At 34.2% G+C, this 13,524-nt stretch overlaps 1 protein-coding gene across 1 annotated transcript; it reads left to right on the top strand.

Moving 5' to 3' along the window:
- The first annotated feature begins 1,453 nt into the window (after positions 1–1,453).
- LOC110372049 (sulfotransferase 1E1) lies at positions 1,454–10,234 on the top strand. The gene is made up of 7 exons (XM_021328569.3): positions 1,454–1,598; positions 4,498–4,632; positions 6,507–6,606; positions 8,531–8,853; positions 8,976–9,070; positions 9,325–9,490; positions 9,885–10,234. Exons 1-7 carry the CDS (start codon positions 1,517–1,519, stop codon positions 10,016–10,018), a joined length of 1,035 nt encoding a protein of 344 aa, XP_021184244.3. The 5' UTR covers positions 1,454–1,516; the 3' UTR covers positions 10,019–10,234.
- Positions 10,235–13,524: the final 3,290 nt, after the last annotated feature.

Here is a 13,524-nt window from a genome sequence, read left to right as displayed (position 1 = left end):
TTAATTCAAATGATGCAAAGTGCGTACCTATTCTCATAAAGTTCGGTAAAGCAATGGACTGGAAGCTGAAAGTTTGAAGTAATATGACGTAAAAGTACATAGGTACGAATCAGGAGACAAGACTCATAGTATACAAATGACAATGTGAGGATAGGTTATAGTGAACCAGGTGATAAGAAGAGGGTATAGTTACTCATCGTTAGGTTACCCTACCTATGACTAAATATAGCTCCTCTGTCTACAATGAGTGTACCTGCTATAACTTATCACCAGCAACAATTAAAATTATTAGAAATGCGAAACTCTGATTGTATGTCTGTCGTGCTTTTGCGAGTAAACTACTGGACCCATTTAGGTAAAAACATGGTAGATAGATATTATTGCGCTTAAGGGACACAGGTTACAGGCTCTCGTTCAGGAACAGTTATTATTGATATTTTATAATTTAAATGAAACTCAAAAAGAATAAGCTTATGATAATTCCGCTATTCCAATAATTACGGCGACTAGACTGTCTGTCAACCATTATGGCAGTTCATCTTAAAGAGATCAGCAAGCTGCGCAGAATAGACATACAGTGCACGAGCATTTTCGTAGACACAGGTGCAGTCCCTATTCCTTCACTCTCATAGCCCGATGGGATGGCCAATTCCATCATTAAGAGGGCTGTTAAATAGACTTGGTTTTCTTTACAACAATGCTGAAAACTGAAATTTTCCTATCTAAAAAGTCTGATACTTAATCTATTTAGGGTCTCATTAAATGAGTCATTTGTATAAAGTCACGCACGTGAGTAATTATTTCAGTGCAAATGGACTTGATAATAAGGAGTGTGTCATTAATTGATAAGTTAATTACCTGTGTTACAGTACCAATAAAAATATCAATTTTGTTCTTTGCCCTAGTACTGTAATCGTAAAAATAATCATATCTAACACGTATACAATTTTAGGTGTCTCGATATGACTTTTATGATTTTTTTAAACAGACAATGGACTGTTGCTTAATATCTTATACCCAGAGGTCAAATATGGAAGGAAGAATCCTATATACTAACTAAACTACCCTACTACTGTTCCCCACGGTTTTATCCTCACCCCGATAGGACCATTTCCCGCAATAGGCTTTAAGAGCAGCCTAAGCCCCTTTTTCAGGCTCTAGACCTCTACATATTATATGTACCCATTTATATCGGCCGATTACTTTTGGCATTTTGAATTTAAGTGGTGTATCTTGAGATACACGTGCCTGGCAAACACGGCATACACTTCCATAGTTACAACAACACTAATGAACACAAATACGTGTTCAATGCCATCTATGACTAACAACACACAACACAATTCGATTCTTATCGCACACACGAAAAATTCGTACCTTCTCGATAATCGTTATCGGGACAATAGATGAATCGATACGAGATGATTAGATTAAAAATAAAAGATAGGTTATTGAAAACCGTGGTGTTGCCAATTGTAATCACAGTTTGTCGAGGTGCGTGCACGCAGTCGGAACTATGGCCCCGTATTTGAAATTGCCGTACGAGATCACGAACGTGACTCCGGAAGAAGATAAATTAATTAAGAAATGTTTACTAGGTGTGTAGTGTGTGTTTTTCTTTTGTGTGGAGATATGGTTTGTTTGGAAAATTGTTGGGTAACGTCCTGTATTTTTTAAGGTTCTTTTTGGTATATATTTCGGGCATATTTTGCATTTTTGCAGCACCTAGATTGTATTTACACTGATTGTTTGTTTTTGTATATTGCGGATAATTTAAACAAAAAAGTATTATAACGATACTCTTTTCAATCTAAATAATAAGATTGAAAACTTTGAATATTTGAATTATCCAAACACTGTTCTTCATTATTTTTAAATAAAATAAAAATGAATTTCGCAAAGCGATTTCACGAGTTCTTGGAAAATTGAAATAATTTACTGAAAACTCAACGTTTCGCATTCGTAATATATAAATGGTTAATGGTTCCAAATTACACATTATTGTCTTTAATTTCTTATTTATAATGAAGTAATATTGCGTTTTAATATCACATTAAAATATTCACATTTCCAGGGCTTAAAATCATGGATTTCATTTGTCTCTTAAAAGCACATTTCATATTTTATCAATCTTTTAGTAATTTTAAAATTATTAATTATTATGGTGTAAAATCTATCATTACTATTAATACACTTTATTTAAAAGATTCACTCATGGAAAGTCTCATCTCGAAATAAATATAGAGAGCTTACAGGGGTCTTAAAAAGTGTCGGGGCTCCAGGAGTTTTCCCAAAGAGTTACCGCGGTCCTGGTACATAAAGGGCTTCAGAAGGAACATACATGGGTTTTAGTCAGTAAAAGACTGACACTCCCTCACGCTGCACCCACAGCGGGAGTGATCATCTGATGATTTCCTAGTTCAAAAAAACGGGGTGTTAAAATCATTACTTGATTTCCCACTTAAAGAAATAGGGGTGTTAAAATCCTAACTTATACTAGGAGGTATTGAGTAAAATCAATAGATATCAATATGTTTTATGTTCTTCCCAAAATTAAAAATAATCTTGAAAACTTACTATATTTCTAGAATAGACTGTAAAGTCTTCAAATTATGTAATGTGTATTTTCCAGTTGTACTCATAAACAGCTGAATCATTCCTCAATTAGGCCTCATCTCATAAAGCTAAGCCGTTAGAAGTTTGATGGCTCACTATCACTTATCTCCTGCAATATATGTGTATCAATTTGTCTAAGATCTAGGTTATCTCTTGTGTAACATCTTATTTCATATCTTTGTGCATGTAATCATTATTGTGGTATTTTCTAGATGTTGTTCGTAATTTATTTATCGAGGGAAATGAGTTGTCTCAGCATCAGTTCTAAATGCTAGCAGATCCCCACGGTTCTATCGATGTATGAGAAAAAATCTTCAAGAACCTAAAGTAAAAGAATATACCTACCTAATGGTAGCCTAAAACACCCGGAAAAATACTTTTATAAAGCTACAAGCTAAAGTATTTTTTTTTAATCATTTATACAATTTATTCGGCAGTTACGGAGCCTTTGAGATACGAACAAACAAAAAAGTTTTACTTTTGTTATATCAGTATAAAAATAGGTACCTACCTACCTATAGCTTTCATTTTTACGAAAAGTTATATAAAGTGTTCTATTTATTTTTTTAGGTATCTTATGACGTCATTAATTTATAACATCGAATGTTTACAAAGATAGCTAATCGTTTAATAAGCGGGTATAGCACTTTATCGCTTCTTGATCTCTTTACTATCGCATGACAATCGCTTTAGGTACATTTGTACTTATGCAAATTACGCTTTTACGATATATCAGGTAATTAAAGATAACCTAGTAATTTGTAATTTAGTTTATGGCCATATGTTACTAAGGCTTTATCATCTGCATCATCTGCCTAGCCTTTTCCCAACTATGTTGGGGTCGGCTTCCAGTCTAACCGGATGCAGCTGAGTACCAGGGTTTTACAAGGAGCGACTTTACTAAGGCTTTAGAATCGATTAATTTGTAATTATGTGAAAAACTGGGCAGGCTTTCAAAAAAGATAATACAATATAGCTTAGTAGTAGGTACAATTTAGTAGTTTGCATTTCTTTCTAGTTTTTTCAACGTTCATAATTCTTCTCCAAAATAAGGCTTTCTGTTTTAACGCATCTATTTTCATATGAATGTTATTTCTACCTAGTTTTCAAGTAACAAATATCCCGAAACTGTTGTCTCGCAGTTACAAACTAGTGAGCAATTATTTTAATTACCGTTCTTAACCCAAGCATGCTTTTACTGTTTGTACTCAAAATGTATGAAACATGGAGAACAAAATGACTAGTGGAGATGTCATAATGCAAAATCTTTTAAGAAAGTAGCGCGCCAAAATGCGGGTATTAGGGGGACGAGGGGCGTTACTAGCACCGCTCTTGCACGCCTTTTATGGAACCCGCCCATTATTTTAATACACCGCAATAATATCCAATCAATTAAGACAATTTTTTAACAGATTGGTTTTTATTTGACAAGGAATCGAAATCGAAAGTAAATGCGTAGTTACGTAGTGCTTGACCTACAAGAAGGCGCCTGACCTACCTTCCTTATGGCATCTCCGCTATCTTTCCTCCCTCCGTGGTATGAAATAACACCGGCCCGTTTTACGCTATATGAAATGGATGCTTTTAGTGAAATCGTATTTGTATATTAAAAACTACGCTGCGTATAACCTAGCATACAAAATGCTACCTTTTTTACTTCAAAAGAACTTTTGTATCGAGATATTTTTGTTTGTATATTTTTTTTACATGTGTTTAAATGGAGCAAAATGTACTTTTTAAAAGCTCTTTTAAATTGAATTCTGAATTTCAATCATAATCATCATCATCTCAGCCATAGGACGTCCACTGCTGAACATAGGCCTCCCCCTTAGATCTCCACAGGTACCTGAATTTCAATAACAAATCTATTTTCAATTACAGGTTACACGAAGCCATTTGTGAAGTGTGGGCCGAACGGGTATGTCATGCCCGGCGCCTTCAGGAAGCATGCCGAAGATATCTACAACATGCAGGTGCGACCTGATGATGTGTGGGTCATCACCTTCCCTAGATCTGGTGAGTGGAATATACTTTATAGTTAAACTAGAAGAATACTTTATACTTACTTAAAGTAGCAGCTATTTTTTATGATGCCTATAAGCTTCCTCGTGTATAATATAGTGAAAAATTTTGAGTTTTACATAGACAGATCTTTGTAATGCTACCATTCACTTCTATCTGATTTATGAGCCTGATCAAAATAAGCATAGGCTAGGCCGACTAAAAGATTGCAGTATGAGGGGCCAGGGGCTCATCAGGTCTCATTGTTGACGTAAGCCCGTAAGCCGGTTGTATCAAATTACACAGGTCCATGTTTTTCAATCATGGTGGAAGGTTGAGTAGATGTTATAGACCAAATACCGACCAGTAGCAGCCCAGAATATGGTCCTCATTCGATCGATATTATGATGGGATTCAAAATAGTTACCCAGACAGAACATGACTGATAAGAGTTAAGGGTATTTCTTATCATAAACGTGACGTATGTAGGTAGGTACTTGTTGAAGGTTGTAAACTGATATTTATTATAGTAGGTATATTTCAAACTTGGTGTTTTACCCATCTTGCGGGAGAACCACTTCTTGCATCCGGGAAAAAAAGTATTTTGTCAGGATCTAGGCTCTTTGGCTTCTGAACTTTGTTTATGTACAATAGCGGCTTTTCTTAATTTTAAAGACTTTCACTGTTCGGAAGCTTCATTATTCCTAGATGAGCAAGGCTATACTTTATCGGAATTAGGGGAGAAGATTTCATGAGAAGTGTGGGAAACCACTGGAAACAGCTAGTGCAATATATTTACGTGACATTGGACTCTAAACGTGCCTGTATTATACATATCTTATCAGAGGTACCGATATCTTTGCGCCACTAAGGAGTATGTATTAAGTTTATTATCTAAGTTGTTCCTAATCTAAGACACTTAAGGCTTTGGTCCCAAATAATACCCTATATGGTTCAATGAGTTTTCTTGTGTAGGTTACAAAATTAATAGTTGTCAACGTTAGTGTCCTGGGAACAAACTTTCCATGGGTTTTTGGGTCTCATTAAATCAGGCACGTTAAAGTGGGTCCCGTCTCTCATCTCTTCGTTTGAACATCTTTGGCAGTCGTTACGGGTACTCAGAAACCAGAAAGTTTGTCAACCAGTCTTACCAATGCGTATCGGGTTGCCCGGTTAACTGGGTTGAGGAGGTGAGGTAGGCAGTCCTTCTATATAAAATACTTATAGGTATTCAGCTGCATCGGGTTAGACTGGAAGCCGACCCCAACATAGTTGGGAAAAGGCTAGACAGATTATGTATGTAATAATGTTTCAGAGCAAATTTTTTTGGTACCTATTTATCAATATTTTAGTCATGTCTATATTACGCATATTACCAAAAGTTGGTGGCAAGGCACATAATTTTATTTTGTCGCTCACGTTATCATGATAAGGTCTATCAGCCTGATAGAGTGCATGAACTGATATTGGTTACAAAGGCTTATATAAGCGGACCTCGGTATTTTCATATTACACGTGTCACCGTGAAATGGTTGTTTTACGAGTATGTTATTTATCTCGTGACTAACGCTTGTTTCAAACGCAGGCACTATTAGTTTATGACAATTTAGCTAGGGTTTACCAAAATCATACTCTATTAGTAATATAAACGCGTAAGTTTGTGTGAAAGAATGGATGCATGGATGTACTTTATGGATTTTGATGAAACGTAGCAATTAATCATATGCCTAGCCTTTTCCTAACTATGTTGGCGTTGGCTCCAAAATGTGGCAGTTATATGTTTAACTTATATCAGAATAATATATTCAATTGTTTATTTTTTGTCCAGGTGCAGGAAATAGGTCCCTCTATTTGACGTTAGTTGTTAATAAATTGTTCTTCTGTTTCAGGAACAACATGGATTCAAGAAATGGTATGGCTGGTGGAGAACAATTTGAACTTCGAAGCGGCGAAGAAATCGCCACTATACAAAAGATTCCCTATGCTCGAGTGAGTAAACTTAATTGCAATAATCATCATCATATTCCTGCTCTTATCCCAATATTATTTAGGGTCGGCGCAGCATGTTTTCTCCTTCCAAGCTCTTCTGTCTGCCGTTATCTCATAGTATTACTCTTTCTGAACTTATCGACTTTCACACAATCGCAGTAAAATGTAGTATGTTTTAATTTGTGTCATTTCCAGAATTTTAATAAAGTAGATTTTGCGTCTTTGTTATATACGAATTGATTTAGAATTTTAAATCGTAGAAGAAGCATAAGAATAATAATAACTGAACAGAAATATTAATTATTTTTAAGGTTGATTGAAAAGAATACCTATTGCATTAAAATCCGCCCTTGTACATAACTACCTGATGTTGCACGCACAAAGTGTATAAAAATAATAATATTTTTAACTACCTATTAATCATGATATAATTGCCGGATATTGAAACCGTATGCACGTGTGACCTAGTATGTATCATAATGAATCATATATAATGTTACTAAATCGCATCGTGGCTTTAAAATCAAATTTTCAATGTGAACGCAATGTTAAGTACTTTTACTTAATACTTCAAATGAATGGGTTTTCTTTACATTTGCTGACAGTATCAAAATTATCTAGGCCCTCATGAGACTGTTAGTTTTTTGACGTTATAAATCTTTTGACAAGATTATATACTGATGTATACTGAAGTACACGACCAGTTTATATTGTTTACCATAGTTTTGCCTGCATCCCGAAGGATCATTTTGTCCACACAAGTAAATAGATAAAGGTTCAAATGTGCCGTGACCTTAACGCCTTTCTAAAATGGGTTGAAACTCTGAAATATTTTTTTTATTCATTAAAACTGGTAACTAATTAAGCTTTTTAGATTACAAAACGATTCCAAAGTTTCACTGTAAAATTGGAGTCTACACTAAATTGCAAAAAAAATTGGCCTCTGATCGTAATAAAAAATCAATAAAAGTCAAAGAGTCGACCAAGTATTTTTTTACACATGACTCACTTACCTTATCTCTAGGTAACATAACTTCGATAAAAAATACAATGCATTATGATAATATTATGTATGGTCCAATAAAAAATAACATAGGTACTAAATACTAAAGATTTTTTATTGATTCTGATAAAATAGGTATGATAGGTATGCTTTATCAAAATGCCTGGACTACGTCACTGTTGATACGGTAGTGATACAATCGGATGCAATAAAATAGGGTCACGTACAAAAATGATTATGTAATCAAAATATAAATATGTAAATGTGTATTTAAATGTTTTAGTTTTTTTTAATAGTGTTTATACGTCATGTACCTATTTAGTTTCGTGTCAGATTTGAGATTAACTAGTTGTAAGCCGGAGCGAAGATATACGCGAGACACAATTTTGCACGATTTTCTATTGTTCTATAATTGGCTGCATACAAGCGGTTCAGTAATATTGATAAACTAATGTAAGCTTTTTTCAATTTAGATATAGACAGATAAAATTCTCCCGCATTTTGTTGGAAAAACCAAGCGGAATGTTTTGTATTTAAAAATATACCAGTCATATATCGTAAGCCGCGATTATGAAGCAAGAAGTTGTTATTAGAGGTATTTTATTGATCTGTGATAAGATAATTGTTTTGGAAAGTAAGCGTTGCCTTGGTCAGTGTAAACTAAGAACATTATTAATCATCATAGACCTTCACAAAACTTTCTTCGTAATAAATAATAAGTATTTGCACATTGGCCGGGAAGTATAAATCAAATAGATTAAGCAATTTCAAATTAGCGTAAAATAATGCAGGTTTTCAATATTTTTTCTTGGGCATCCTTTGTCATTTCGTCATCGAAATTCGTATCGCCATTTAAATAACCGTTATCAATATGGCTGCCTGTATGTTCCAATTTTAAAATGTGTGTTCTTTTGTTCACAGAACTACATCGCAGATCCCAGAAGTAGCGTTTGAACTGATCAAAATCAACTTCATGAACTTAGCAAGTTTTCAAGGACTGAGCGAGGCAGCGAGGGAACCGAGTTGGAAGGCGATTGAAAGAGCACCTTCTCCCCGTTATATTAAGACTCATCTTCCTCTGTCGATGTTGCCACCGAGTTTGCTGTCTACTGCCAAAGTAGTGTACGTGGCGAGAGATCCCAGAGACGTGGCTGTGTCATATTATTATTTGCATAAGATGATTGGGAAGAGTTTGATAAGGGCCACGATGACCCATTTCTGGGAAGCCTTCCGAAGGGATTTGCGTAAGTACTGCCGTATTTCTGCTGATTATTGACTAACTTCTATTGATTCTTCTAAATGAGTCCGATTTTTAGTCTGATATTTTATTTAGTACACAGTTATAATGATTTTTGTATTTTTGCAGTTCCTTACACTCCGATTGTGGCACATACAAACGAGGCATACCTGAAGAGGCATCACCCTAACCTACACTTCGTATATTATGAAGATATGCTAAAGGTAAATAAATAGACCATATTATATTTAGCCTTTTTGGCTCTCAAAAGCTAGAAAATCTGAGATCCAGTCTTACTAAGGGGTATCGGGTAGCCCGTGTAACTAGATTGTGGAGATCAGATAATATAATCAGTCGTTCCATGTAAAGCCGAGACCAATAAAGATAGGAAAAGGATTGACAGATGATTGCTACATTCAAGACAGATTGGGAAATGATTTTCTTAACAGTTACTTACATTGTTTTTTCTTTCTTTCAGGATCTGCCAAAACAAATCGGTCTCATAGGCGATTTCCTAAACAGGCCACTTAATGACGCTCAGATCAAGAAGTTGGCCGACCATCTCAGCTTCGATAGTTTAAAGAAGAATAAAAACGTCAATAATACCACTGGCAAAGATGACAGTATACAGTTTGTTAGAAAAGGTGTGTATCTTTAACATTCGTGTATCATATTCTTTGGAACTTTCTTGAATCGATTCGACTCCTTGTAGTAACTAAATGAATAGTTCTAATCCACAAAATATTTTATTCGATAGCCAGAAATTCAGTATTCTTATGTGCAACAACAACGGAAAACACAAGAAAGATTGATTGGATGATTTTTTTACAAAAATCATCCAATCAATCTTTCTTATATCTTATATCATAGCCAAAAGTTGTATAGCAAAATAATTATATTTTAAGACTTAAAAAACCTTACTTTATGGACTTAAACTACAACATACATTATTCTAACATTATAAAGAAACATCGTATTTCATCCCCGACCCTTAAATCCTCAAATAACATCATTTAATTTGCTTGTCTCCTATTTTAGGCGAAGCGGGCGGCTGGCGATCTCATTTTGACGAGAAAATGCAACTGCAGGCCGAAGAATACCTCATTTTACGGCTGTCTGGTCTAGACTTGTCGTATCCCTCATTCCCTATACATGAAATTACTAGATTATAATAATTTACGTAGTTAAGTATAGCTTTTAAGACTTGGAATGCTTGTGTTGATGATTTTGTGTGTGTGTGTGTGTGTGTGTGAGTTTGTTAGCTTGAATAAGTTGTGATTCTTTGGTCCTTTGTTCTGCATTTTGAGCATGACAATTTTGTATATTATGTTTCTGTAAATATATTTTTAAAATTTTGTTAATAAAGTTAGGTTAGTCGCGGAAGATAAATAATAAGTACAAAATTTAGTCTTTTCAATAAGAGGCTAACATGCATATCTGTTATTTTTTATTAAAATTGATACTATAAAATTTTGGTCAGTTACAAATAAATTTAAAAAAAAATTGTGACTTAAGAATTTTTTTAAAACAATTGTGTACTTACATTTTTGTAACTGACCCGAATTGTATGCATTTGAGTGTATCTATAATTTATAACAATTTCCTATGTGCTCAAGTACCTATCTTATGTTAAGTAATTAAGTTATAACTTAAACTTAAAAATCACTTCATATAAGTCTCCCAGTGAAACTATGTGATTTCTGAAATAATATTTTGTATGCTTTTCGTATGTAAATATAATAGGATTAAGAATGTTGTGGTACGTTTTATAATTCTTAAACCGTCCTTACCTCAATTTTTCGAAGAGTTGAGTTTTGTTATTTTTCATAATAAAATATTGTATTGAAGTTACTAGGTACCCATTTAAATGTTGATATGAAAGTAACATATATTATTATATGTCTTGGTAAATGATGACTGATGTGTACGTGTGATTAAAAAATGCTATTCCTAAGACTTACGTTATAATGAATTGTAAATACTTGAATACTTTTTAAAATAAAAATATATTCGTAATTATTTTGTTTTTTATTTGTTATTTTATCAGAGTGTTAACTGTAAGTTTAAGGTACAGTTCTCCCAAAACTTCATGGTAAGTTGTCGGCAACTTTTGAGCGTCAATACTCGAATTTAGCAACCTCCTTACCCCTTCTCGCACTTTTAACACTATTGGTTTCTGAGCGACTCTCGCAAAAAAAAAGGTCACTACCAGTTAGATATAGGGATATTTTTTGTACCCAATAGATATTTAATAGATATCGTAACAAATCGAAGATTTGATGCGATATGAAGAAAGAAAGGAAAAATTGGACTCCTACACTCTACCAAATCGGTGTACAAATATTATGCTTATTATCTACTTACATCCATTAATTCCAGAAATTCTTTGGTAAGAAGTTTCGGACCTTGGTTGCCTTCAACTTTGCCTTTCGACGAGAAACCTCCACAAGTGTACACCATGTCTTTATTAATAACTTGATGAATGTGAAAGATTAACGCAGCACAGTTTTATCACGGCGCCCGCCCAATGAAGTGCGCCGCCCGCCCTACGCAATACTCTATTGTTCCTGCCAATAAATTATAATGTAAGAATGCAAAATAAGTACTTTCGATCCTTATTAAGAGGATTATTATGAGCAATTATAATAAACTTCGTTATTTTAGTTTTGGTATTTACCTGGGTATATATCTATACCTGCGATAAAAGTATTTTTGTGTTATGTCACAATATCAGAAGAAAAAAAAACCTAAACCATTTAATGTTAATCACTGGCGAAAAAAGAAGTGAACGTTGTTTAAACATTTTATTCATCAAAGAAAAAGTATCTAATAAAGTCTAAAAAATAAACTCGTGTTCTCCCTGAAGCATGCTAAATTTTGAAACGAACACACATTCCTAAAAATCGCATTTAACAAAGGTGCTCGCTTTTCGAAGTCCGGTCCTGGTTTCCATCTAGTATTTCAGACCTTGTGTTCTAGCTGTTATTTTGTAGACCTTTGACATACAAGTCAGAAAGTGAGTTAGCAGAACTAGTTTTATCAAAGGATATCCTACCTCTAAGTTATTGGCATATAGGCTGTCCGACTTTGTAGGCTGACCCAGACTTTACCAAAGCGAAACGGAGCAGAGAAATTAGACGTAAGAATTTTGTCATTCTCAAACATCTCGTCTCCGCCCATACGTAGTATAGGTACCAGAAGTTAGTTAGAAATTACATAACATAAGGGACATACTTAACTGATTTCCTAATCATCAGTTAATTTCTATTATTTTGATTATTCAAAAAAACTATTAAGTTCGTAAATGTATTTTGGCTGAGTGAGGCTGTGTTGTGAATACTGAAACTATCCCATCAAATCAAGCCTATTGGTTAATATTCTTCATTTTTCCACACCGCGTCCTCTTTCCGCTTATATGGATAAGCAAAAATCTTTGGTGGCCTCTAAGCCAATGTAAATTCGACTTTACCACCCAAACATTACCATTCAAAATTACACCAGCCTTCCAAAACGCCTTAAAGAAGCAGGTTTACAAGGAGAACAGTTGCCGAACAAATAACAAAGTGCAGCGATCACAAAGCTTGGAAGGTAATTGCTGAGTTAACGCCTAGCTCCACTGTTTAACTGATATTATTGATAGAAGTCCAGTTTTCGGTGATTGCACATAATTGTACATATTCTTCAGAATAAAGTTATTATTGAAAAATTGGCCCTAAATTACATAAATGTTGAGACGGGCCCGCTGAAAGAGATTTCTTTTGAAATAACCTGTGTCTTTGTACATTTTTTTTTCTATTTTGATTCTTGTCTGTGTTGTATATGTAAGTGTGTATATAAACCGTTAAATAAATGAATGATTAAATATACGTACTGTGGCTGCGGGGAAATACTGAAACCTTGTTTTTTTTGGTTAATATTTCTCTATTTCTCTACACCGCTTACTCTTTCCGCTAATGTGGATAAGTAAAAAAACTTCTCCTCATACTCCGTTTTGGTAGCCTCTATGCCAAAGTAAATCCAACTTTACTACCCAAGCATTACGATTCAAAATTACACCAGTCTCCCAAACGCCTTAAAGAAGCAGGTTTACAAGGGGAACAGTTGTCGAACAAATAACAAAGTGCAGCGATCACAAAGCTTGGAAGGTAATTGCTGAGTTCACGCCTTGCTTGAATGTTTAACTGATATTATTGATAGAACTCAAGTTTTCGGTGATTGCACTGTTCAATGTTGATATTGGGAGAAGCAAGGTAATTGTTGAACTAAGATATTGTAAGAGGTAGCTTCTTGGTTTAAGAAGGTTAATAAAATAGAGAAAAATCAGTTATATAGAGGATTTTATATAAGAAACAAGGAACTCGTATTTACACAGACCGAAAGATATTTTTAAACAGTAAATTGTTATTTGATTCTGTTTTTATTATCCGACTTCTGAGAAGAGTTTTGTTTTTCAGGATGCCCGTGTAGAAGAACAAAGTTCACGTATACGTGAGTTTTGTTTACAAGTTCACGCATACAACCCATATAGTGCTAAAAAGCAAATCCTTCACATACACAGACTTTGTAGTCGTTAAACTTGTATTCACTAATTACTTAACAATTCATCAAATTACCCATACCAGTTTTAAACCAGACTCCATTATTCTCAAATAAAGTATTTCTTGCAATAAAGTTATCG

This window comes from Helicoverpa armigera, chromosome 2 (genome assembly GCF_030705265.1).
Source record: "Helicoverpa armigera isolate CAAS_96S chromosome 2, ASM3070526v1, whole genome shotgun sequence".
Taxonomy (NCBI): domain Eukaryota; kingdom Metazoa; phylum Arthropoda; class Insecta; order Lepidoptera; family Noctuidae; genus Helicoverpa; species Helicoverpa armigera.
The sequence above is the reverse complement of the archived record's forward strand: the minus strand, read 5'-3'. Positions and strand labels throughout refer to the sequence as shown.